A 24,232-nucleotide genomic window follows, 5' to 3' on the forward strand; every position below is an offset into this window, starting at 1 on the left:
TTACTAAGTAAGAACAGCGACTCATTCAAAAGTTTATAAAAAAAAAAAACAAGCAGAACCCCAGCCAGGCTATGATTCACCCAAACTAAAACAGCAGGAAATAGCACGTAAGGTGGGGAATTAGCTCAAATGGTAGAGCGCTCGCTTAGCATGCGAGAGGTAGCGGGATCGATGCCCGCATTCTCCAGTGTTTTGAGTGAAACTGACCGTCTATGGCTAAATTAGCTTTTCTTCCTTAAATCAGTTGTTCGGCCGTATGAAAAAACGGGCGCATACCATTTCACATAGAAAATAGAAAAAAAATAGAAAAAAAAATCTCAATTACTACGCTGGACTTCTGAACTTTCTGAAAGTGTATTTTCATAAAAGCCTCAAAAACTATATTTGTCCTGTTACACAGGAAATAAAATTCACTTCGTTCCCTTACAAGTACATTGAATTGTTTTAGGTTTTAGGAATAGGAAAAAGTTAGTGAAATTTTCTGTACAAAGATGTAGAACTATAAGAGGATGTAAAAGTATGCAGCTGTCTGCATTAGTGACGAGCTTGCCACAGAATTCTCTCTCCAGCTACCCTGCACCTTTTGTACCTAGAATGGCCATGACACGCTTATTCCTAACATGCATTCAAGTGACATTCTGTCTCTCAAAATTTCACTCAATTTCTTCCACAACTCATTATAAGAAAATAATTTGCACTTCAACAGAAATGCTCATCTTTGATCAACGTTAACCAATCATTCATGTTGTGAATGCGCTTCTTAAAACCGAGTTTAATCCTTTCAAAACTCCTACAGAAAAATGCATCTAAATTTAAGATAACCACAAGATACAAAGTAGTAGATGCAGAGAACTAAAAGTATTGCAGCCAAAATTCAAGAGTAGCAGCTGTCCATGAGCTGTTTCATTCTTTAAAACCCATTAAGAGTAATTTTTTTCTTTTGTGTGTGTGCAGGCAGCAACGCTAATTTAAGGCAAAACAAAAGTTAACAAGCCTCTCTTTTCCAAAACAGAAAAAAAATTACACCTGGCAACTGAAAAATTGAAGTACGGGAAAAAAAAACAAAAAAACAAACCAACAAATCTTTCAAGCTAGAAAATGGAGAATGCGGGCATCGATCCCGCTACCTCTCGCATGCTAAGCGAGCGCTCTACCATTTGAGCTAATTCCCCCCGGCACTTTCACTTTTTCTTTACACCGCTTTCGGCTTCGATGTTACTGACTAAACTGTGACACTGCGATTTCATCTGCCTCAAGTACAAGCAAAACTTTCTGCCCCAAATCACACTGATTTTCTACCCCAATATCACGCGGTTGGCTGAGCAGTGAGTGAGAGCCCACTGCTCGAGTCCTAAACCCCTTCCAAAGCCATTGGTAGGCAATACGAGAGCACAGGTTTTTAAGCAAAATGGAGAATCAAAGAATCATAGAATTGGCTGGGTTGGAAGGGACCTCAGAGATCATCAAGTCCAACCCTTGATCCACTACCGCTGCAGTTACCAGACCATGGCACTGAGTGCCACATCCAGTCTCTTTTTAAATATCTCCAGGGATGGAGAATCCACTACTTCCCTGGGCAGCCCATTCCAATGCCTGATCACCCTCTCAGTAAAGAAATTCTTTTTAATGTCCAACCTAAACCTCCCCTGGCACAACTTGAGACCGTGCCCTCTTGTCTTGCTGAGAGTTGCCTGGGAAAAGAGACGAACCCAGTTGTTTCTCTACCAGAGAAACAGGTCTTTCTTAAAGCACACTGGTTTTGACAGCCTGGGTGGGAATTTTCTCTAACATGAAATCTGGGCTCCTTGATATGACAGTACATGTTTTATACAGCTGAGCTGAGCTGCATCTGGATAACAGAAGCCTTGCATTCCCAAGCAACTGTAGATTTATGTTCACACACAAAACAATTATGACTGTCTAGAGAAATCTGGATCTATTTAAAGATTTTATTTTTCTAAAAGATATTCTTCCTATTTGTAATCCCTCAGTGGAAGAGAATCAGCTGAATGACTTTACTCATTTCCACATATTACAATGTAAAAGATGTGACTGAATAAGCAGTTCTTCCAGTTCTTCCTCTTGTGGCAACAGAGCCTGGGCCCAAGTTAAAAGAAGAGGGTGGGGGGAGGAAAGCACCCAGACAAATGGAACAGTGGGGGGAAAAAAAGTATTCGAGCACACTATTTATTTGTGTGCCTCATGAATCTTTAAGGTGTGACTATATAAAAATCAAGAATACATAATTAAACTGTTATAAAAGTCACGGGTATAATGAAGCCAAAATGGGAAAATCTGTTCAGTGGTTTGGTTTCAGCTCTGCAAGATCAGTCAGAAAACACAAAGAAAGTAAGGCATCCAGTGTTTCCAAGTTACATCCTGCAGTCTCCTCCCTTTGAAAGTGGCATCAGGAGGGGGGAAAAAAGGTAACTGTTTATGGTTTCACACAGTCATAAAATGGAATTAAATCTAGCAAAAGAGATCTACTTTTCTAGAACTGGAAAATGCAGATTTGTTACCCCGGGGGTGACTGACACACCACGACAATCATGTAGCAACATTTTTCATGAGTTTCGGCTTCTCACTCCTTTACTCTCTATTTAGTCCTTTAACTTGGAGGACTAAAGCCATATCCAGTGTATTTATATTTGCACTAAATAGCTGCAGATTTGGAGTGCTGGAAAGGATCCTCATTTATGTATGTTCTGAATCACTAGTGAACTAACTATTAATTAGTCAGAAAATAACACTGAAATTGATAAAAAGAACAAATAACTGGCAGTAGTGCAAAGACACACTATTCACTTTGTTAAAACCCTTCAGAAAGGGAACCTTGAGGAATCGTGTTTCTTTTCCCTGTAAAAAGAGAAAGAGGAAGGGACGTTTGAATGAACCTTTCAGAAATCTTGTAATAATCTGGGATTTTATTTTTCAAAGGAAAAACATTTAAAAAATAGGTTTATTAAATAACTCTAGAAACAACTCTCTTGAAGTTTTTTCCTTGCTTTGCCCACCCAAGATCCTTAAGGACACATGAATCACACTGACATAAAAAGATCTCTCAATTCTGTCCTCTGCAAGGACTCCATAATTTCAGAAAGTACAATAAACAAATTCCATTATTTGTAGGAATACATTAATTAAATATATTTAATTAACAATATTTGATTGAATAGTATTTCAGAATAAATTATTTTATTATATTTGTATCCATCAAATTTTAGAAAATTTTGCTGAGCCAAATATTAAAAGAATATATTCTAAGTCATCCTCTGCATACATAGTTCTTCCTGTACCACATATAATTCAAGAAGAATGCCTGTGGAAGTTCTTTGCATTCAAAAACTCAGTACGTGGCAGTAACCACACGTTACAGATTCAAAGACAGTGGAGGTTTATTAGACTGCCTCAGATCCCTCAGAATCAACCTGCATGTAATCATGCTTTTTAAAAAACATTAAATATTTGGCCATCCTAACTTTAACACAGAAACAACTATTTGTGTGGTATTTCCTTCAGACTCTCCTGTCCAACCCTAGGAATTAAGCATCTGGTCACTGTGCTTTTCTAACTTAAAACTGATCTCTTCAAATGCATTACTCAATTTTATTTTTAATTTTTTGTGTGTGGCTACAGAAGATCCCAGAGAACATAGTCTTGTGGCATTAAGACTAGCAGAATATCAAAAAGGGAAGGAAAAAAAGGTGTTATCATGCTATCAGAAGACGATTTAAAGCAGAGCATCTCAAGTTTACATTTGTACGTGTGGGAATGGTTTTATTTCCATAGAAAGTTCCAACAGTAGGAGGGCTTAGTTAAGTGTACTCTTTGCTGGGTTAAAAACTGGCTGCATGGTTGAGCCCAGAGAGTTGTGGTGAATGGAGTTAAATCCAGGGCTCAGTCTTGGGACCAGACTTGTTTAATATCTTCACTAATCATTTGGATGAGAGGATTGAGTGCACCCTCAGGAAGTCTGCAGATGATACTAAGTTGGGCAGGAATGTTGATCTGCCCGAGGACAGGAGGATGGAACAGGATGGAGCTGGACAGGCTGGATCAAGGGGATGAGGTCAGCTGGATGATGTTTAAGAATGCCAAGTGCTGGGTCCTGCACTCAGGTCACAACCACCCCAGGCAATGCTGCAGGCTTTGGGAAGAGTGGCTGGTACCTGAGTGTGCTGGCTGAACACGAGCCAGCAGTGTGCCCAGGTGGCCAAGTAGGCTAACAGCATCCTGGCCTGCATCAGGAGTAGGGTAGCCAGCAGGACCAGGGAAGTGATTGTCCCCCTGTCCCAGCACTGGTGAGGATACACCTCAAGTGCTGTGTTTATTTCTGGGCCCCTCACTACAAGGGGACGTTGTGCTGGAATGTGTCCAGAGAAGGAAAACAAAGCTGGTGAAGGGTCTGGAGAACTCCTCTTTATGAGGAGTGGCTGAAGGAACTGGGGGTTGTTTAGTCTAAAAAAGAGAAGGCTGAGTGGAGACCTTATACTGCTCTCTACAACCACCTAAATAGAGATTGTAGTGAGATGGCTATCAGCCTACTCTCCCACATGAAGAGACGGAAATGATGAGAGGACATGACCTCAAGTTGTGACAGGAAAGGTTCAGATTGGATATAAGGAAAAAAGTTCTTCACTGAAACAGTGGCCAAGTACTGGAACAGGCTGCCCAGGGAAGTAGGGGAATCACCATCCCTGGAGGTGTTCAGAAAAATATGTGGACATGGCACTTCAGGACATGGTTTAGTTGGCATGGTGGTGTTGGTTTGACAGTTGGCCTTGAGATCTTAGAGGTCTTTTCTAACCTTCATGATTCCATGAAGGAAGGGGCTACTCTTTGAAGACACTTCTGGTTTTCTAGGGCAGCACCACTACCTCATCCCTTTTCTTTCAAATTCCACTGACAGTTTAAGACAATGTCTGAATGACTTTGTTTCCCAAATCAGCATCATCCTTCAGCAATATAAATCCCTTCCTTCTTCTTCCTTTGCCTGTAATGGTATCTGTAATTTCTGAACACCATGTGCATAGAACTCTTAAACACTAAGAACAGATTTTAGGAACCTCACAGCATGACATGGCTCAGAAAACACAGTACTTCAAAAGAAAGAACATAAAACTTGTAAACAGCTTAGCTAAGGGAAGCCTAAGTAGGCCAGCTGCTGCAACTTCACTTTTAAGGTAGAAGAGCAGCAGATAAATTCAGAGCTTTTTTCATCCAAATAATAACTTTGCGAGTTATTATTTTAGGAACAGTAAACCAGTTGTAACATAGGGAATAGAAACCAGAATCTTGTTGAGAAGGCAGGAGAATAGAAGAGGTGAAGGACAAGAAGCAAGACACTGATTATCATTAATCAGATGAAGAAGAGATCTAATGCACAAATTAGCACTCCCATTAGTTACAAATCACTAATGCTAACCTCTCTTTATGAAATGCTGCCGTGGCATCCAAGATGCCAACTTCCTCACTACCTGATCAGGACCACTGGTCTCACCCAAAATCTCCACAGCAGAAGTCCTGAACATATTCTCCCTTTAACAAACTCTGATGTCTTCTTATCTGCTCCCTCACACTGATTGAGACAACTGGCTTGGGGAAAAAAGGTTTCTCTTCCCATATTAAAATATGGAAAGAAACATCTGAAATTAGTTTTTAGAAGAAAATTAACTTCTTACAGCTGGAATTATTCTGCAGGTACCACAGGCTTTTCAGCAATTCACAGACAGAAAGCTCCACTAGTCACTATGTCTGGCAAACTAAGCAAGCTCGATGGTTCTGCTCTGAGATGACTTCACGTGACCAGTTTGATCTTTGCACCAAGAGCTCTGAAAGGTCCAGAAGTTCCTTTGCTGAGTCCCATAGTAACCAGAAACACAGCACTTCCTTATGATGAAAACACTCCAGAACAATAGAACTGACTAAATTCCACTTCTATAAGTAACTTGGTTTTACCACAGTTATTCCACATACATTTCAGAATACCATAGTATCAGACTAGCTTTATTTAAATAAGTTGGCTTGATTACTAAAATTTGCACTCAATATTTTCTTGTTTTAGTCAGAATGCCTTCTGCTCTCTGTATGATTGATGAAAATGGGAGATTTAAAATAAACTGCAGACAAAATGCACATTTTGATTCCCAACAGGAGTATGTAAGTCTAAGCTTTGTATTTCAAAGCAATTAAAAACCTCCAAACAACTGTAACCCTTGGAGATTTTAATTTGTATTTTTGTTGTATGTTTGGGTTTTTTTCCCGAGTACTCTTTCAGAATAAAAATCACCAGAGTTTTTAAGACATCAATGTTGTAAAACAAACAATCCAACAGAAGCCTTCTAATTGTGTTTCCATTAAGTTTTTATGAACACAGCCGAGCCAGGAACAGGGTTTCATGATTCCAGCTTTTGAATGGTAAGGTACACCTACAGGGTTCAATTAAGGGAAACCCCATCAGGTTTAAAACTGCACACAAACTGGTAAGTACTGCTGCCCATCAAACATTTTTGTTACTAAGCAATGGTAGCCTTAAGGCTTTAGTATAACAAGTAGGGGGAAATTTACTTAAAATAAAAAAAAACCCAAAACTTACTATAAATTAAGCAGTGATAAAATAACCCAAGGACAGCTACAGTATGTTAATTTTTTTAAAAATTAGTTTAATCTTCATATTGATATACATATTATTAAAACAAATAGATATACTTCCAAATCTGTATCCATATCTGTATTTAAAGCATTGAAGACAATGCATTTTAGACATCTGAAACAACTTTATGGAAAATCAGTATCAAGATATGGAACTGGGCAACAAAATCAACATTCTCCTCTGGGAAAAACGAAAAAAAAGCCGTACCACAAATCACACAAAAAGCCACACAGAGGTCTTTTATAAGTCAAATGAAACACCCTCCCAGAACTATTTCTGCTCTTGATTTGTTGATGCAGATTTTATTAATTGCTAAAAAAAAATTGCCTCCATTCAACTGTTCAAAAAATTAGAGGTTTGAGGTGTACAATACACACTGGAATTCAATGTATGTTTATACTCTGATTACTTAGGTACGTATGAAAATCTAGAAGCTTGTCTTTTTTTTTTTTTTTTTTTTTTTTTTTTGCATTTATACGCCACCATCCTATACAGTAATTTTAGAATTAGAACAAGGAAACCCTACCTATAAATAGAAGACCTACCTGCTTTCAGTGTCCTCAGAATGCAGGTATAGTCCCAAAACACCACACCCAAGCCAAATTAAAAACACACAAGTGTGAATTAGCACCCACTTCAAGTTCCTCAAACCGTGTTATCCTCCAAGCTGATTCCTCCACTTCTTTCTTGGGTCAATGATCCAATCGGAGTGAACTCTGGTTGAACAGGATCAGAAGAGAGAGAAACCAAGAGCTAGTAAATTTTTAGTAACACAATGTCAGTCTGGTGTTGCAGCAGGTGTTGAGAGCAATCCACGGAGAGCTGGAGCCCGAGTCAGGGTGGCACCATACAATAGTAGGATGGGCACCAGGAGAACCCACAAAGCCACTCCTTCCTCCTGAGGAACACCAACACCCACTGCACCTCCTCCTTCAAGCAACCACCCCCATGACCAGCACAAAGTGAAGGTGCCAAGGGAGCACCCTGTGCTGGGACCTTCTGTGGCAGTGTGTGTGCTCCCTCCCTCTCCACAGCCACACTCTGCCCACCTCCTCCTCCTCCTCCTTTTCCTTCTGGCTGCAGTGGGAGCTTTCAGTCCCATGGCTGAGGAGATGCTGTAGCTGGCTTGGTCCTTGAGGCTATCACAGGGATGGCTTTGAGGCTTCAAAAGGAAAGCCTTGCCCAGGTGTTCCCCCTCCTAAGCCCCCAGTGCTAAAGTTCTTAATGTATTTTTGGGGGGAGAGAAGGCAATGTTGGGAAGAGAGGATTTTGTCCTAGATTTCTCAAAGGAAATGTCTGTCAGTTGCAGGAGTAACAGCTGAGTGAGCATTCCTTTAAATATTCTGGGTTTTTTCAGAATGTCAATTAATAACTAGGTTTATGCTTACGCATTTTCCTAGAAATTGGTTTGAGGGTGGAGGTTGAAAAAAATAATTTAAAATGTGTACATTAATCTAAGGAGTGTTTAAAGTATTTAAGTATATATAATAATAAGTATTTAAAATATGTATATTAATCTATGTATTTTACAACTACATTCCCAGCAGTTTCCAGCACTTGGGACTCTTCACTAGCGTGGTTCTACAATTTCTCTTTCTCTGCTGTTTTCTGTGTTACTTTTATTTAAGCTTCAGACTGGCTTGCAACTGTAAAAGCTTCCTGTGTGCTACAGAAAAGTCTCGGCCTTTGAATCTTCAAGCATCAGCTTAACTGATAGTGAAAAAAAACATTTTCACTAAAGGACAGGAAAACCCACTTTTAGTCTGTCCTGCTAGCAGATTTAGTGAAATTGTGTAGAATAAGGTGTGCCAGCTTGCTCCTTTCCTCCTCAGTGTCTCTGAAAGTTTTTGGGAATAACTCATCTCCTTCACATTTTGGACTTTGTAATCCTTGTATATTGCTAAGTATTTTTCCTTCAAAAGGGAAGAAAGGGGAAAGCAAAGTAGAAAATTTCAGCAAGAGATGAGCTGATTTTCCAGTGTCCAAGCTAATGCCTTTCTGTAGCTCAGGTTTGCTCCTTTTGCTGAAGGCTGTTAGTAAACTTAGGTCTGCTTCAGCACCTTATTCAAGTGAATAACAGGTTATGGAAAACATGCCAATGGTATTAGACAACATGAAACAAAATCAAAGCAGACTTTGAATTTTCACCAGTCAATTAAGGTTATAGTAGCATTAGAACTGATAGCAACCATCTCTAAATATCTTCAGTGAGAAAAGCTTTATCTCTGCTGAAGTTACAGACAAAAATAAAGTGATTTAAAAAAAGAAAGGAAGAAGAAAAAGAAAGAAAAAGCCTTTATTTTAAAATAACAATACCCAACCAGCAAGCTACTCAGGAATGCTTGGTCTAGTTATGCTCTTTGTCATCCCTGTAAAAATCATGGACCTTTACTGGGGCATAATTAGTGTTGGTTAGCTACCTCACTCTACATTACTGTAGGTGATTGAGTAAGCAGATGCTATCAGACTGAGATGAGAGTCTAGAGGTGGTCGATTTTTTGTAAACAAGGCCACTTGAAAGTACACCTGCCCTACTTCAGTTGGATTTTGTATCACAGCTTCTGCTACAAATGACAGGCTTGTGATAGGAAAACTTCTCCAAGTAAGAAACCTGGATGCAGATTTTGCAGCTTTCGCAGCTTTCCTCATAACTATCAAAAACCTCTGCTCTGGATTAATATTTTTTTCTTTCATGTAAATCTGATTTGACAGTGATGATGCCTTCCAAGTGTCTCCTTAAGCTTTCTGTTACCAGTATCTGATCAATGGCTTTAATAAATTTGCAAAAACAAGGACTTCTTTTGTTTTGAAAGCTCTAGTGTTTTGCACCTTGTGTGTTTCAACACAGTATGCTGTATCTTCTGTTCATGTTCTAGTAGCTGTCATAGAAAAAGGAATTATTTATATGCTAAAGATCTCTCCTTACTTCACAAGTGTTACAAATAAATCAATTTCATGCTATTTTTAATCTTTAAAACATTCAACAAACATTAAAAAACTATACACAACCATTCACTCCCCCTAAAAAAGTCATTCATTTTAGCTCTGGCAGGACTATCTTGAGTATTAAAACAAACAAACAAACAAGCAGCTAGCATAGCTTAAATGTACAGATGGCTATAAATCCACAGCAGCAAGTTTTCTGATTATCTTTCTCACTCGCACCGTTCACGCTCTCAGAGCTCACAATTAACTGTGTTTTCTTCTGAATACCATTATTCTTTCTTTCTCTTCCAATTTTCTTGTGGCTGGCACCATCAGGAAATCTGTAGGAAACCAATGCAGAAGGTTGTCAACCACTGAAGGCTGCCCCACAGAGTAACACCACCGGGTCACTGCCACTTACTCCTATTTTGTGTTGCCACCTGCCAAAGCAACCAGGTCCAGGAACAACTGAATGGGGATGTACAGTAGCTCCAAGCCACCCATTATGTCTCAGGACCAATGTACATAAATGAGCAGATTCAGTGTCACCAGAAGCCAGTAGGATGGTGTGGAAACAAGACGAGCCAGGTAGGAACCAGTCAGTGGCAATCTCACCTCCACTCGTGTTCTGGTTTGGCTGCCTCTTAGCTTGACTTGATGGATGAGTAATTCCTCTCTCGTTCTGCAGTCGTACTCCTCTGGAGCAAGGAATCTTAATTTAGCAAGGAATCATTGTGGTGCTGACACAGAACAAGAAAGATCTCTTTTATTTTTAAATGAAAAAGTTAAAGCAACAGTCAGAACGTCACCATATAGTAGATACATGTTAAAGTAGCTGGGAGTGAGAAGCTGTAAAGATGAACTCGGCCTGGATTTGGTTGAGCTCGAAAACCAGGGGTGATGAAGTCCAGGCATGTGCGAGGGGGTTACAGACTGCCAACACATCATGGTCGAGCTTACTTTTGCGGCTGTTTGCTAGCAGAGAGCTTTGAGCTCCCCCTCCTGTCACGGCTGTGTGCTGGGCTCCGGGCAGGGAGCAGCACGGAGGAGGCTGGGGGCAGGAGGGGATGGAGGAGAAGGAGGGGGACGAGTGGCAGGGAAATTCGGGAAGAGCGAGGACAAGGGTTTGACGAAGGGGTTCCGAAGAAGCAAATGCAGGCGTACAGCGTCTGAAAATGCAGTCAAGACTGGATAGAGTGACGGCCGAGTCCCGGGGACGAGCAGAGAACTCGCCTCCGGGGGCCTACGGGAGGCGGGAGAGCTTCGCTCCTTCCGGACCCTGGGCCGCTGGGGCAGCGCGGCTTCCCGGGGAGAGGGCGCCGCGTCCCGGTCATGCCAGGGTCTGCCTTGCTTCTGGTGTGCTCGTTTTTTACTAAAGTCAGTGTTTTTAGGGCTGGAAAAAGTAATGTGTTGGTTATAGAGAAGTGCATTTGGTGAGGTAATAAATAAAGAAAGATAAGGTAATAAATAAGGAAACTACAGGCATGGTTTTAAATTCGCTTAACTGTGTCACCCCAGAGAAGCTAGATGCCTTCCAAAAGTATATATATATATATATATATATATATATGAGCTTTGACTATAAGACTCTGTTTCAAGAAGATAAATAATATTTTTCACTCATGTAACATTTCCAGTACCAGGTTCTTCTTGCGTATGGGGGTTTTCCAGTAACAGGTTTGGTTTGTCAGGAACTTGATCTTCTGGAGAGCTTCTTGTGTGAAAGCAGCTAAACAACGAAGACTCGTGTTGCAGGAAGGATTAATAAAGTTATACTGGTAGTGTGCACGCCGAGCCATGTACCGCATGGTCCCATCGGTGGCGGGTGAGCGGGAGGAATGACTCGGCAGGAAACTACAGATCTAGAAGCGAAACGGGGAAGTGTCAGCTCGTAGTGAGTCGGTAGTGGCGAAGGAGGGGTTCCAAAGCCACGGCTGTCGGGAGGGGAATTAGCTCAAATGGTAGAGCGCTCGCTTAGCATGCGAGAGGTAGCGGGATCGATGCCCGCATTCTCCAGATGTTTTTTTCACCCTCTCTTTCATGATAAATTATACCACGGCACTTTCCCGTATTTCTTATTGACTCCTAATTTTCTTCATATAATGATGTAAATAAACCCGGAAGCACCGTGATATTAAAAAAAAATTACGATTGTTTTAAGTACCTCATTTTTTAAATTTTCAAATGCAAATGTTTGTTCTTTTGCAGCCAGAGAGAAAACCCCACAGCCTTTGCATGAAGTAGCAAATCGTAGTGGCACCTTAATACAGCAATAAAACAGACATGAATAAATTATAGAGAAAAATAAAAGGTGTTTTTTTTTAAATGTGCCCTTAAATCCTTGTTGTATAATTTAATTCATTAATTACATTTATATTTTATATTACAGTTCACTGTATACTGAAAAAAAACCCGTGTTTTTGCTATAATAGGCGTTAGTTTTGTTCTGCTTTGGTTGTGCAAGCTATTTATTAGAAACAATGGGCTAGAATATTCTATAGCTCTGTCACTCCCGGTAGCAAGATTATGTCCTTTGCTTATGAAATTTCACATATGTGAAACATCATGGAAATTTCTCCTGCAGATCCGTGCTTGCACATCTTAAGTCTTAAGATTTCTTTATTCTAATTGGATTTTCTTACTAGCTTGTTCAGGTGTTTAGCTGCTTGTAATTCCAGGTTAAGGCAGAAGGGGAAAATGAGCAAGAGGTAATTCCTATAAATACAGTGAATTTCATTAAGCCAGGATCTTGGGAGTATACGTATTAAAACAAATAGAAACAAAAATTATGAACTGAAACTGAAAAAATTATGAGCTGAAACTGGGTTCCTGTTAAGGAACAGGAAGATGCTGTGCTGCATGAACGTGTGAGTAGCACATGGGAAGAAGATGAGGGAGCTTGGAGATTCTCCAGTGGCGTTTCAAGAAAGAAGTTAACCTCTGGATGGATGGGAGAGAAATTGAATTTTCCTATTTTTCTTGTAATCTCCATGTATTGGAGAGAAAATGGGTATTGTGACTTTCAGACTGCTATATACTTGTCAAAATTAAGCCTATTGGAGGGAGAAGTGTTACGGCCTTCAGTTCTCTCTGGGCTCAGGGAATGATGTGGGTGTCCACTTGCTTGGAGTGAGGCTCTGTAGTGGTATTCTGTGTGATTATTATTGCTTCTGTTTTATGTGCTTCTGTTTTTGCTTAACACCTAACACCTCCCTGTGCTTGTGAAGAGGATGGGTGATGTTGCTCTGTTCAGCTAATCAGATGCAAGTGGTGCGCTGATGAAAGAATTCAGTGTATCTCTTGTAGAGGTGCAATCACTTGCAGAGCTACGGCTCCTGGCTGCAAGCTCTCTAGACTAATGATTGTTTGTCACATTTATGCCAGGCTTCCTACAACGGGACTCTTCTGTCTGCTCAGGCTTGTAGATGCACCCTGATACAAATACGAGTGCTTTTTCTCGTCCCATGTGGTGTTTCATGCCCTTACTTTTTAGGCTGACCATCTTGTGAAGAATTTACTGCATTGAGAGAGGCAAGGGTCCCAGCCCCCAAAAGCACTGCCAGCAGGAGGAAATTACCTGATGATGGGTAAGTAGTTTTCAGAGCCCAGTGTCAAACAAAGTTCTGCCCTGTGTCTACCCATGCTTTCTGAGTCAGAAGCTGCATAGAGACACTCTGGGTAATGAAAATTCATCTTTTGTTTGATTTTTGTTGTTACTGCCATTCACAACGACTCAGTGTCCTCAGTGACACTAAGCTTAAACAAGTTACACAAATAACTTGTTTATTATTCCTTAATTTTATTTTATCAATACCTTTTTGCAAATATCACTTAGAAAATATTTCCACGGGTGGGATGGCACTTGGGAACCATCATTCTGTCAACTCTGAAGACTGTGTTTTACACCAAAAAGGTGACGTGTGGAATCTGCACTCAAAAATCTTGACTCTGTGAAATACTTTTAATTTTTTTTCCCACATGATTGCAGCACAGTGGTTTTCTGAGCTAAGAACACTGCAGTTTGAAGTCTTCTTATACTGGATGCTGTCTGATGTTTGGCAGTATATTCATAAAAAGGTTTTTGCTGTAATGATTACCATTATGCTTTTGCTTGCCAAGTATTTTTCCTCTAGTTCAGTGTTGAAAAAACCCCATCTACATCTAGTGGATGGGTGTATCCATAGGTGGGCCACACACTGTCTGTTTTCAGGGCACACAAGTCAGCTTTGGTTTGGTGAGTCCACAGCTGTATTTGTATCATGCCTCAGAAGGTACACAGGTGTACTATTCATTCTTAGATTAGAAGCAGCTAAAAAATTAAAATAAATAATAATAATAATAATAATAATACAAAAGACTCCTTTGGAAAAAATAAGCACGCAGGCACCAGGTGGCTGTAATGTTCCCTTAAGCCTTGGAGTCAGGCAGGTTCTAGTTTTGCTGCAAGGAGCGCAGGCTGGGGAAATCTGTTTCGTTTCTCCTGGCTGCGTTCAGGATGGTCACAGAGGGTGAGGTTTGTGTGCTGGTCTCCACCATCCCAGTGGCACTTGTTCTTGAACATGAAGAACAGGAAAAGAGGGGCAACTCTTCTGGGTTCAAGGGCATGTTCGTCTGTTCAAGGCCACAATATTTTCCGTGGCGATACTGTAACAGAGGAGAAAATTCTTTAAATATTGTAGCTTTTTTTTTCAGTAGCCTCACTGTTTCCACTAAAAGAAATACTGAAATGGGCTACAGAAAGAATCCTCTTACAATCATCTTACTGTGACAACAGATCATTAAAATGCAGTTAAATGCTCCACAGATCATTAAAATGCCGTTTAAGAAAAATGATTCCACCGTGCTTGAAAAGCTTACTTCTAATTCCCCTGATGAAATCCTGCTTATTCCTGTAAATCTGGTAAAAAACCGATAACTTGACGAGACAGAGATCAGTGGGAGAACTATTATGGATTTATCATTTTTAGTTACACACAGACAGCAACTCCCGCGCTTGATTTGTCCCGGGACAAACGAAGGGGAAACCGAGAGGAAGGAGGCAGACTGACTGCTGAGACGCGCAAGGATGGCGGCGACTCCGGGTCGGGGAAGAGGTTCCAGGGAAAAAAAAAAAAAAAAGTTCCGCATCCTGGCTTTTTGATCTCTGCCAGATGAAAAAAAAAAAAAAAAAAAAAATTAAAAAAAAATTTAAAAATTAAGTTAAAAAAAAGCAAAAAAAAAAGCAGCCAGTTTATAAGGGGAGGGCTGGGACGCTACCGGGCAGCTCCGCGATTCCCGGGACTGCGCGGCGGGAGACCCCCCCGTGGCCGCTCGTAAGTCCCGGGGCTCCGCCCCCTCCGCCCCCCTCCGCCCCCCTCCGCCCCTCTCCGCCCCTCTCCGCCCCTCTCCGCCCCCCTCCGCCCCCCTCCGCCCCCCTCCGCCCCCCTCCGCCCCCTCCGTCCCCTCCGCCCCCGCGCCTTTCCCGCCCGCTCCGCCAGCCTGCGGTCGCCCGGTGGGAAGTGACGGAGGGCGCCTGGCGGAAGTGACGCGCATCGCGTGCAGGCCCGGGCCGGTGTGTGTGTGTGTGAGTGTGTGGGGAAACCGGAGAAGATGGCGGGATCCACAGGTCTGTGAGGGGGGCCGGGACGGAACGGGGGCTGGGGGCTGAAGGAGGGGCGTGGGGGGATGTGCGCGGGGGGCACCCCGGCAAAGGCCCGTGGGGGGGTTTCTTCCTTTCTCAGGGAGTGGGGTTAGGGGAGTGGGGGGTGTTGCGAGCTGACGGGAGCGGGCGGAGTGGGGAGGAGGTCTCGTCTGAAAGGGGGGAGAAGGGGGTGCTCCAGGTTATGCTCCAGGCACGATCCCTCCCGTCTGTAGGGTAGCGACGACCCTGTGAGAGCCTGGTCCTGGGATAAATGGTGGGAGAAAGGGGTCCGGGTTCTGTAATGAAACAGAGGAGGCTTTATGTGCTGAGGAAAGGAATGGATAGGTGAATGTGTGTATAGGAAAGGGAGGAGGTGTCACTAGGCTGGTGAAGATCCTGGAGGGAAAAGGTTTGTACTAAAGAAGTGCACCAGTGTACCATCTGGTGAGTATAAAAGTCATGGTATAGGAGAATCTAAAATAAAGGATTGTGACTTTTCCTTCTTGATGCAGGGGAAAAGGGGCCAGGCCCGTGTTGTGTTTTGGACAAAATGCTTCAATGTGGTGGGGAAGAGGAGTGAAGCATCTTGCTGTCCTTTCCACTGGTCAGCCAGTGGAACCGAAGGGTCTCTTTTATAGGCAAATGTAAGGGCACAGAGCTGCAAGTCATCCCAGGAATCCCACATCAGTTATCAGTATCGTGTGTGCTGAGCATTTGCATGGCAGAATACTGTGCAAGGTGGTGGCAAAGAAAGGAACAAGAATATTGCTTCAGGTACCGCATGTAGAATTTTAAGAACCACAATTACACTGTCTCAGTTTCACTTCATGGGAGTCTTTATGTATTAAAAGACATTTCCCCAGTAGAAGAAACTGAAGACTTCAAGGCCTCATTTTCCTTTCTTTCACCCCTGAGAAAGCTTAGGACAGAGGAATTAATTGACCTCTGTGGCCAGGCTAGGGTGAAAATAGGACATTAGTTTATTTCTTCTCCCAATACACTGTTCCTTGAGGGATTGAGACTAGGAACAAAGCAGAAGAAACCTTTGTGTGCCGAAACTCGTCTTTGTACCTTACTGTTGATTCTGTAAGAAGAGTGTGGGAACATTTTTTGGGGCAGGAGAGTCTTTTCCACTTGCTGATTTGACTCCAGGGATGTGAGATTTATGGGGTGGGATTTGGCAAGGTTACAACAAAATTGGGTGTGGAGCAGCTTTTACAACTCTGGGAAAGCACAATCCAAAAAGAGACATGATACTTTTGATAACTGACCTAAAATTGATGTATTACAGAGACTTAGGTATTTGCTTGGCTGTGTATTTCTGCATCCTATTTTGTTAAAATTTATTGACTTGCTTAAGTTTAAAAGGGTTTTTTTTTTTTTAGTTTTATTCTGCAGCAGCTCCCAAAGACTTCAGTTTATGTCTGGGTTCTGGCCTGAGATTTCCTGTAATGCACAGCAAGTAAAGTTAGTTTAAGCCATTCATATCGGGTATTGGTACTTGGCATCATGGTCCATTCAGTCTGGCTAGTGCAGAATATCAGTTACTAAAAATTTATATAGTAAAAAAAACTGTTTTCTTCCCACAGAACATTCAACGCCATAAGAAGATTTTGTTTTTTAATAGACTTTCTTAGATTTATTGCTATCAATACTTTTCAGAGTCTCATATGTGATATTTTAGATGTTCTGTATGCACTTATTCTGAGAAATATAAGCCACACCTAAAGTTCAAAAAAAAGTAGGAGTTGTCAAAAACTGTTTATACATGTATCTGCTCCAAGTGGTGTAAAATGCTAGTACTGCATGTATGCAATGTTCAAAATATGAAATAATTTTAGTAAAATGAAGCGAGCAGGCAATCATTAACAGAACTGGTAGGGAAATTAGGGCCTCTAAAGCAAAATACTCCCATGGAGAAAATTCGGTTGGCTTTTTATTGGTAAATGCGTGGATCTTGAGGGATGGGGAGTGTGTTTTCATTTTGTTCTTTCTACACACTACAGGAATTTTGATTTTTAAGACTTCACCTAGAACTGTTTCTGACAGGAAGATGTGTTACACTGATTTGTGGAGGAGTCAAGAGAGTGATTTGTTGTAGACATTAGATTTAACTCAACCTAGCTCTGGATTTAATCTGCTCTTGCTATGAAGTTCATCCTAATGATTATGTATTTCAAGAAAAAAAAAAAAAAAGTATTTTACTTGCGTGAAGTCCAGGAATTACATTCTAGCCCCAAGGAAGTGGAGAGCAAAGATTTTGCTCAGGTCCACTGTCTTAGTTTTTCCCCAGAGATTTCTTTCTTTGGCTTACTAGTTCTTTGAGCTATCACATAAAATAGTTGCATGGCTTTAACCACAGGTGGTTTGGTTTGAAAGTAGCTATTCTTTAATGTGTGAAACTGTGTATGTCAGCACTATATAGTGGTTCAATTTCACATGCCTTCTAAAATAATCTATATTGACTAACTTTACATGTAGATACTGCCTACCATACAAATGAATATTTGTAGGCTGCAGTTTGATTAATATTCCAATGCTGTTACTCCTGGTTGAAGCTGGGCCTGGGTTTATATGTGTACTGCTGGAGTCTTGGGAAAAATAAGTCAATTTTTAAAAGAAAAAGAACAGCTACTGTTAGAAGCAGCTGGTTTCCTATTGACTAGCTGGAGATTCATTCTGTTAATCTCTTTGAAAATAAAGAGCAGCAGATGTAATTAAACATGGTTTCAAGTTAAAAGAAACAATTTGCCAAGGCATACTATTTAAAGTTTCTTGAGTAACTTGAGAAAAGGAAATAATATCATCAAAGGAGTTAATTTTGGCATTTCCATAATTTGGGGTTTACTTAAAATTACCTTGTGTGTAGGGTATATCTACATGTAAAATGTGGATGTGTCCTAAAAGCAGTGAGTGGTCATGTGTCTAAGTAGTTAGAACTTAAGTGTGAAAAGATGAGAATTAAGGCAGCAGTGCCTAATACTGTGCTCAAACTGTGGGCTATTGAAGCTTTTGTCTCCTTCCTTTTCAAAGGAGGGCATCAGTAGCTTGGGGGAGGGTGATTTGGGCTAAGTTAATGAAAATTCCCCTTTTTGCTGAAACTGCTCAGGGAAAAAATTGACTGATCTTGTCAGCAATCATATATGAGACTCCTGATTTACTTCTGGTATGTAGTCACAAGCAGCCTTTTTTGTGTGCTTAATGGCTTTGAAGGAGCACAACTAGATCCCAGGCAGGTATTTTTTTTTTCCTGTAAAATCCATACTTTTCATTTCCAGGTATTCTAATTTTTAAGGATGAATCATCTCCTATGTGTGACTTATGTTGTCTGTGCAAAATTATCTTTCCCTTGGAGTTTATAGGGGATTCTTTGAACAGGAGTGGCACAGTGCTCAATGCTAGTGCCTTGTTTTCTTAACTTAATTTTTTAATGTCTATTTGCAAATACTGGTCTGTGGAGAAGGCAGGTCTAAGTGTGTTTGACTGCAGCTTTGAGGAAGCTGATACTAAAAATGAAGAGCTGGAAGTAATCTTGAGTGCATTCAGTCTAATTCATGAAGGAAGGACTGACTGTATCTTTCCTGGTGATTGGGGCTTTTACTTTGTTTTTAAAGATTTTTTTCCCCCAAAAAAATTCTCGTTGAAAAGGATTCCATAATGTAAGACAGAGCTTTGTAATACTTTCCCTTAAATCGTTTGCAGCTCTTCTACATTCCAAATCCAGCTGATGTCTGTCTGGTCTGTGCTTAGTTGGATAGAGATTGATAGATCACCATACCCTATGTGGAGACTCCTAGATGTTAAGAGCCATTCAGAGAAATAATAAGTGGGATCTAGAAATAATGTTTTAAAGACTTTTTTCCATATAGGAGATGGTATGATTTAAGGTTTGTATCTAGAAAACTCATGTGTTAAACATAGCAGAGGTGAGCTTCTCTTTTCCTTTGACCTGTGGGATGCCTGTTTCCTCCCTCTCTTTTTTTATTTTTCTTCTGGTGGGGGAAGTCATTGGCTATTTTTTATTTTCTATGTATGTTTTACCTTCAAGACTGAGTAATACTTGGTCCCCTTTTCTCTCTTATGCCTGCATCACATTGTTCATTTATCTGGAACGTGCCCAAGAAGTCAGTTTAAAAGCTGTTTAGAATTTTACAGGCGTCAGATTTTGTTCTGTGTATTTATGTTAGCTCTGTAAGCACAGACTTCTTGAATCTGCAAGCAATCAGACAAATAAAAAGAAGTAAAATACTGTATTTTGTGTGGCAGCAGGCACTCTGTGTGGGGCAGTTTTCCATCCTGTCCTATGCACAAGGAATTGGAACTGTGATTGTTCTGCCTCTTTAAAAACTTCTTGGAAAGCCACAAATGATTTAGATGGGCTTCAGCTGGGCTGAGAACAATCTAGCTTAAGAATTACTTTTAAACTAAATATAGACCATCAGTTCTTTCCAACTTTGTGGCATATATAGGCAAGATACTCTGTTTCTTCCCGGAGCTTTGTCTGTACCATTTTCCTTTCTTTGTTGCTGGTATTTTACAACTCTGTCTTAAAACACAAGCCCCTGCTTAAGTCTTTCTGCCACAGTAGCTGTGTAAGAGTATGCTCATGGGCTGTACACCTTACTTCTGAGATAAGAAAGTGGCCTTTGTAATCTCCTATTTGTTCAGGAGGTTGTTTGAAATTCAAATTTGTTATGAGGCATAGAATTAAAGCTCATTATTTAAGCTATGCTGCATAATCCTGAAAAGTTTATGCTGGGTGAAGATACAACACACAGAGTTTCCTGAAGATGTGCCTTTCAGCAGTTGGAGGAAGATGCTCTATACTATAAATCTAAGCATGGGTGAGAAGGCTTCTCATGTGTGAGAGTTAGATTTCCAGGTTTTATGAGTAGCTGGTGGAATTGAATGACATACTTGCTAGTGTTTGTGTTTTGCCTTATGGAAGTTTTTTTCCCAAGGCAGTGTTAAAAGACATGCTGTGAAACTGAGAAGCCTTGTTTTGTTGTCAGACCCTTCCTTCTTCCCTTTGCTGCTCTTAAAAGTTTTTGCTAGACTATAGCTTGCAGCTTTCATCCTGACCAAAACTTTAAAGTTTCAGCTACTTACGTGGCTTGGGTTTTGTTGCCTTGCTGTCTGGATTAGTCTGTGGGAGCCTCAGCATGGACTGGAGAAAGATGGTGCTATGGGGAAAACATCAAACATTGTCTTACGTGGTACTCAGAAGGGTTTTGCTATATGCTGTCCTGCCAAAAGGAGTATTTGGTTTTGTCATTTGGAAGGCAGTAATGAGAGAGAATTCAAACAATATTTTGAATAAAATCAGTACATCAGTGGAAAAACTTCTGATTGTGGGGCTGTCAGACTGGTTCTAAATAACATGAACTTCTGCTTTACAGCCTTTTCAAAAATGCGTGGTGTTTTAACTGTGTGACTCTATAAATCATTTCTAGTTAGTATCTTAGAACAAATGGAATATTCAATACTTATGACTTCAGAGCTCTAAACTAATTCTTTATTTCAGCAGGATGAGAAGCTTCAAATAGATTTTAAAAATGTGAGGAAAATTATGTCTGATATCTAGATAGCCTCAGTATATGTTGGACTATAAAAAAAATAATCTCATTGCATTTGTGGCTATTCATCAATGGATAGTTAAGTGTGTTTGAATTTGCTTGAATAAATTAAAAAAGTTTTCCCAATACATGTAAAAGTATTGTCCTTTATTATTCATATAATTTAGAACTTTTCCAAGGAAGAAGTTATAACCTTTTGTCTCACTGAAGTGGAATTTGTGATCTTGAAAATAATAAATAATTTGGAGTTCCATGGCACATAGAAGATAGCAGACTGAAGTACAACTGTCACAAAAATAATGTAATGGCAGTTCTTGTTACTAAATATGTTGTGATTGGTACCTTGGCTGATAGTATCCATAAATGCCTGCTTATTTTGTGTAAGTGAAAAAATAACAATGGCTCATGTTATTTGCTTTACATTGATAAAGGATCTTTATGTTTTGGACTGTAGGTGGATGCTGAGTCATGTTGGACAGGACCTTCATGCAAGTCTTAGAACAACCCTTAGCTAATCAATGACTTGTAACCTGTTCTAGGCAGCTTTATAGCTTTGCTACACTAAATCCCTGATGCTAGTCTTGTTATCTGGGTCACATTGTATTCTTACTATTCTTACTGTTAAAGCAGACCCTGTGAAAGCCATTTCATGACCAGTATCCCCACTCCTTCTGTCCCTATATCTGGGACAGAATTTTTTTTACATCATACTTTAAAAAAAAGCTTAAAAAGTATGTATTTGAAAACCTTATTCTTCTCTGACAACACAAAATGAAACTTTGAAAAATTGAGTCTATTTGCCTACATACCTTTCCTTTAGCCTTTTTTGCCTTTACATAGCTTTGTTTTTAATAGGGGGATCAGTTTGTACTGAACAAGCTTGGTTGTTTGGTTTGGTTTTTTTTAGCTACTTAAGAGAGAAATTGGAAAGATTAATTTGTCTGATAAAATCTTTATTCTGTAGACTATTAAATCACAATCAGTATTGCTGGTGGGTTTTAAGGTGACAGATACCTGTTATAAAACCTCTTTACTGGCTTCCTAACTTCCATTGCTTTGTACAAATTGAAATAGCAATAAAATTCTCAATTTTCTAAGTGTCACAATGTGTAATTTTTTGTACTTTATCACTTCAAACACTAAAACATTTGGGAAGGTGGTTGAACCATTTAATATTTCATCAGTGTTTTATTTACCAGTTGCCTTTGAAGAGTTAACTTTTCAGTCGTAGTCAGGCTGTGTATTTCCACTCTTCACTGAAACAACTTGTATGTCAATTGATGAGTTTTTTAGTTCCCCTGGGATTATGGTTAGGCACAACTGGATACGCAGTGTCTGTGTAACTAAACTGAACTAAAAAGAGTCTGGTTTATAGCAAAAAAACCCTTGCACTTAGATATAATATATAAAAGATATATAGATATATCTGATAATATATACTGATAGATTTATGTCATTAATATTAGTGAAAGTTTGTAGAATTAGTTTTGAGCAATTTACTCTGATTTTATCTTAGAACTGCAGTCTGGTTTAGTGGGTTTTATACTGTAGTTTTCTATTGGCGTGGTAACTTTTTTGAGGTTTTTTAGGATGAGGTATTTTAATTAAAAGTTGTTGTGTGTGGGAGCTTTTCAGGGTTTTAGGGTTTTTTTGGCTTTTTTTGTTTGTTTCTTTCTTTTTAGTAAGAGCTTGCTTATGCTTTCACTGTTTTGTAGTACAACATTTGTCTCTCTAGTGGAGCAAGCTTCTTCATTAGTGCAATTTATATGAGCACCATTTGTAATTCTGTGCCAGCAACTGTACTCAAGATTATTGTACTTGAATGGAAATGCAAAGGTGCAGTGAGTCAAACTTTAACTGCTGTTGCATCTTTGCTAAAGAAGCTGAGTTGTTTCTATAAGCTTTGGACTATCTTCAGTGTGTGCACATATCCAGCCTTAACTACTCTGAGTACTTCTGCTCACTGACATACATATAGTGGCTTTTCATGCTTCTTTATTGCTGTACTTTGTGCAGCTTGAGGATGCTCAGGGTATTGGTGCTACATAAAAAAATTAGGATTGTGGAGAGGGCATTTGGAAGTTGGACTGCAGGAGGTGGGTAGTGGAGGTTTTCATTGAGGCATGAAGCTTGGTAAGGAGAAGTAGCGTAGAATGGGAAGAACTTGCTGGGATTTGTGAGAAATGGATGCTGATCCAGCATGTGGAGCAGCTCTGATGAATCATGTAGGTAATGGCAGTCACTTCTTCTGTCTGCTTCTCTTCTGAGAAAGGGGAAAGTGGTGACTGTGGAGCAGGGAAGACCAGTGGCCATGAGCATGGTTAGAAGTGAATTAAAATTAAACATCCTAGAGTATGCTGACCGTCACAAGAAGAGTCCTTTCCACTTGGCTGCCTTCAGTACATAATCTGATGAATTATGGAACAGAACTGGTAGAACTCAAAATTACAAGGAGCAGTTAATTTGCTTCCTTCTGGTTACCTAGGAGGCAGTGTAAGAGAAAAGGGAAGATTTCTTGGGTGAAGATTCTTTGACAACGGAGCTATTGGTTCAGCTATTAGTTTCTCACACTTAAAAAGTTAATTAATAAAACCTTAAAATTGCAGAAACTTTTTTTTCTGATGAAGTTATACCTTTGGAATGCTCACTTTGCTGGAGAATTCAAGTTCTAGGTGTAGTTATTCTTGTGAAACCAACAGCAACTGAAACATTGAATAAACCAGTGTTTATTTATCCAGTTTTGGTATGCTGAGATCTTGGTCCAGAACCAAGATTTGTGGTTTAAACCATTATAAAGTGTGTTTATAAGTAGGTATGTGTTTATGACATCTCAACAACTAATGCCTAGATCTATATAAATTAATTTCTTCCCTTCCCACCCCTCAAACTAAGTAAAATTTAATATTGTTCATATATTGCAAGCTTAGTAGTAGTCTTCCTGTCCCTAAACATGCAAGTGTAAAGCAATTTCTGTTTTCCTTTGAAGACCTGCTTTATGCTATTTGGCATCTGAACCTGAAGTATGAGCTAGAGGAGTTTAAATTGTGTTAAATGCAGATTCTAACACAGTTCAACTAGAACTACTACTAAAAACAGGTCCACATGCAAACACTGAACTTAGGTTTTTATAATTTTAAATTATTGCTCGTAGATAACTGAATTTATTTTAAAGTAATCAATACATGTTATGAAACAAAAGGAAAAAAACCCCTTCTTTAAATCTATGTTGTCTTCAGTGAAATATCTGTTGTTTTTTTTTTAAAACACTAGTGTTTGTGCCCTACCCCATAAATACCCTCACGCCCCTTCAGACCTTTTCTTCTCAGCCAAAATACGCATGGTGGGTTGCTATAAAGAACCAAGGTTTCTGCTGTATTAACACGGTTTCTTATTAGCTGCCTTCTTCATATAAGTGGTTTATAAAATGTCTATGGTTGTGGCCAGACTCAAATATAAAGG

At 39.9% G+C, this 24,232-nt stretch overlaps 1 protein-coding gene and 3 non-coding genes across 5 annotated transcripts in view; 3 read left to right on the forward strand and 1 right to left on the reverse strand.

Moving 5' to 3' along the window:
- The first annotated feature begins 114 nt into the window (after positions 1 to 114).
- TRNAA-AGC lies at positions 115 to 187 on the forward strand. Its single transcript has one exon. It is a non-coding gene; the product is annotated as a tRNA-Ala (tRNA).
- A 912-nt stretch (positions 188 to 1,099) lies between these two features.
- Positions 1,100 to 1,172, reverse strand: TRNAA-AGC. The gene has a single exon. It is a non-coding gene; the product is annotated as a tRNA-Ala (tRNA).
- A 10,348-nt stretch (positions 1,173 to 11,520) lies between these two features.
- Positions 11,521 to 11,593, forward strand: TRNAA-AGC. Its single transcript has one exon. It is a non-coding gene; the product is annotated as a tRNA-Ala (tRNA).
- A 3,437-nt stretch (positions 11,594 to 15,030) lies between these two features.
- The window catches only part of UBE2V2 (ubiquitin conjugating enzyme E2 V2), a 28,889-nt gene continuing 19,687 nt past the window's right edge, over positions 15,031 to 24,232 (forward strand). The window contains exon 1 of one of the 2 annotated variants that reach the window (XM_008497567.2): positions 15,031 to 15,182. In XM_008497567.2, coding sequence (XP_008495789.1) covers positions 15,167 to 15,182 — 16 coding nt within the window. In that variant the 5' untranslated portion in view covers positions 15,031 to 15,166. The remainder of the gene's footprint in view (positions 15,183 to 24,232) is intronic. The other variant, XM_030445338.1, reaches the window with a different exon arrangement.

This window comes from Calypte anna, chromosome 2 (genome assembly GCF_003957555.1).
Source record: "Calypte anna isolate BGI_N300 chromosome 2, bCalAnn1_v1.p, whole genome shotgun sequence".
Lineage (NCBI taxonomy): Eukaryota > Metazoa > Chordata > Aves > Apodiformes > Trochilidae > Calypte > Calypte anna.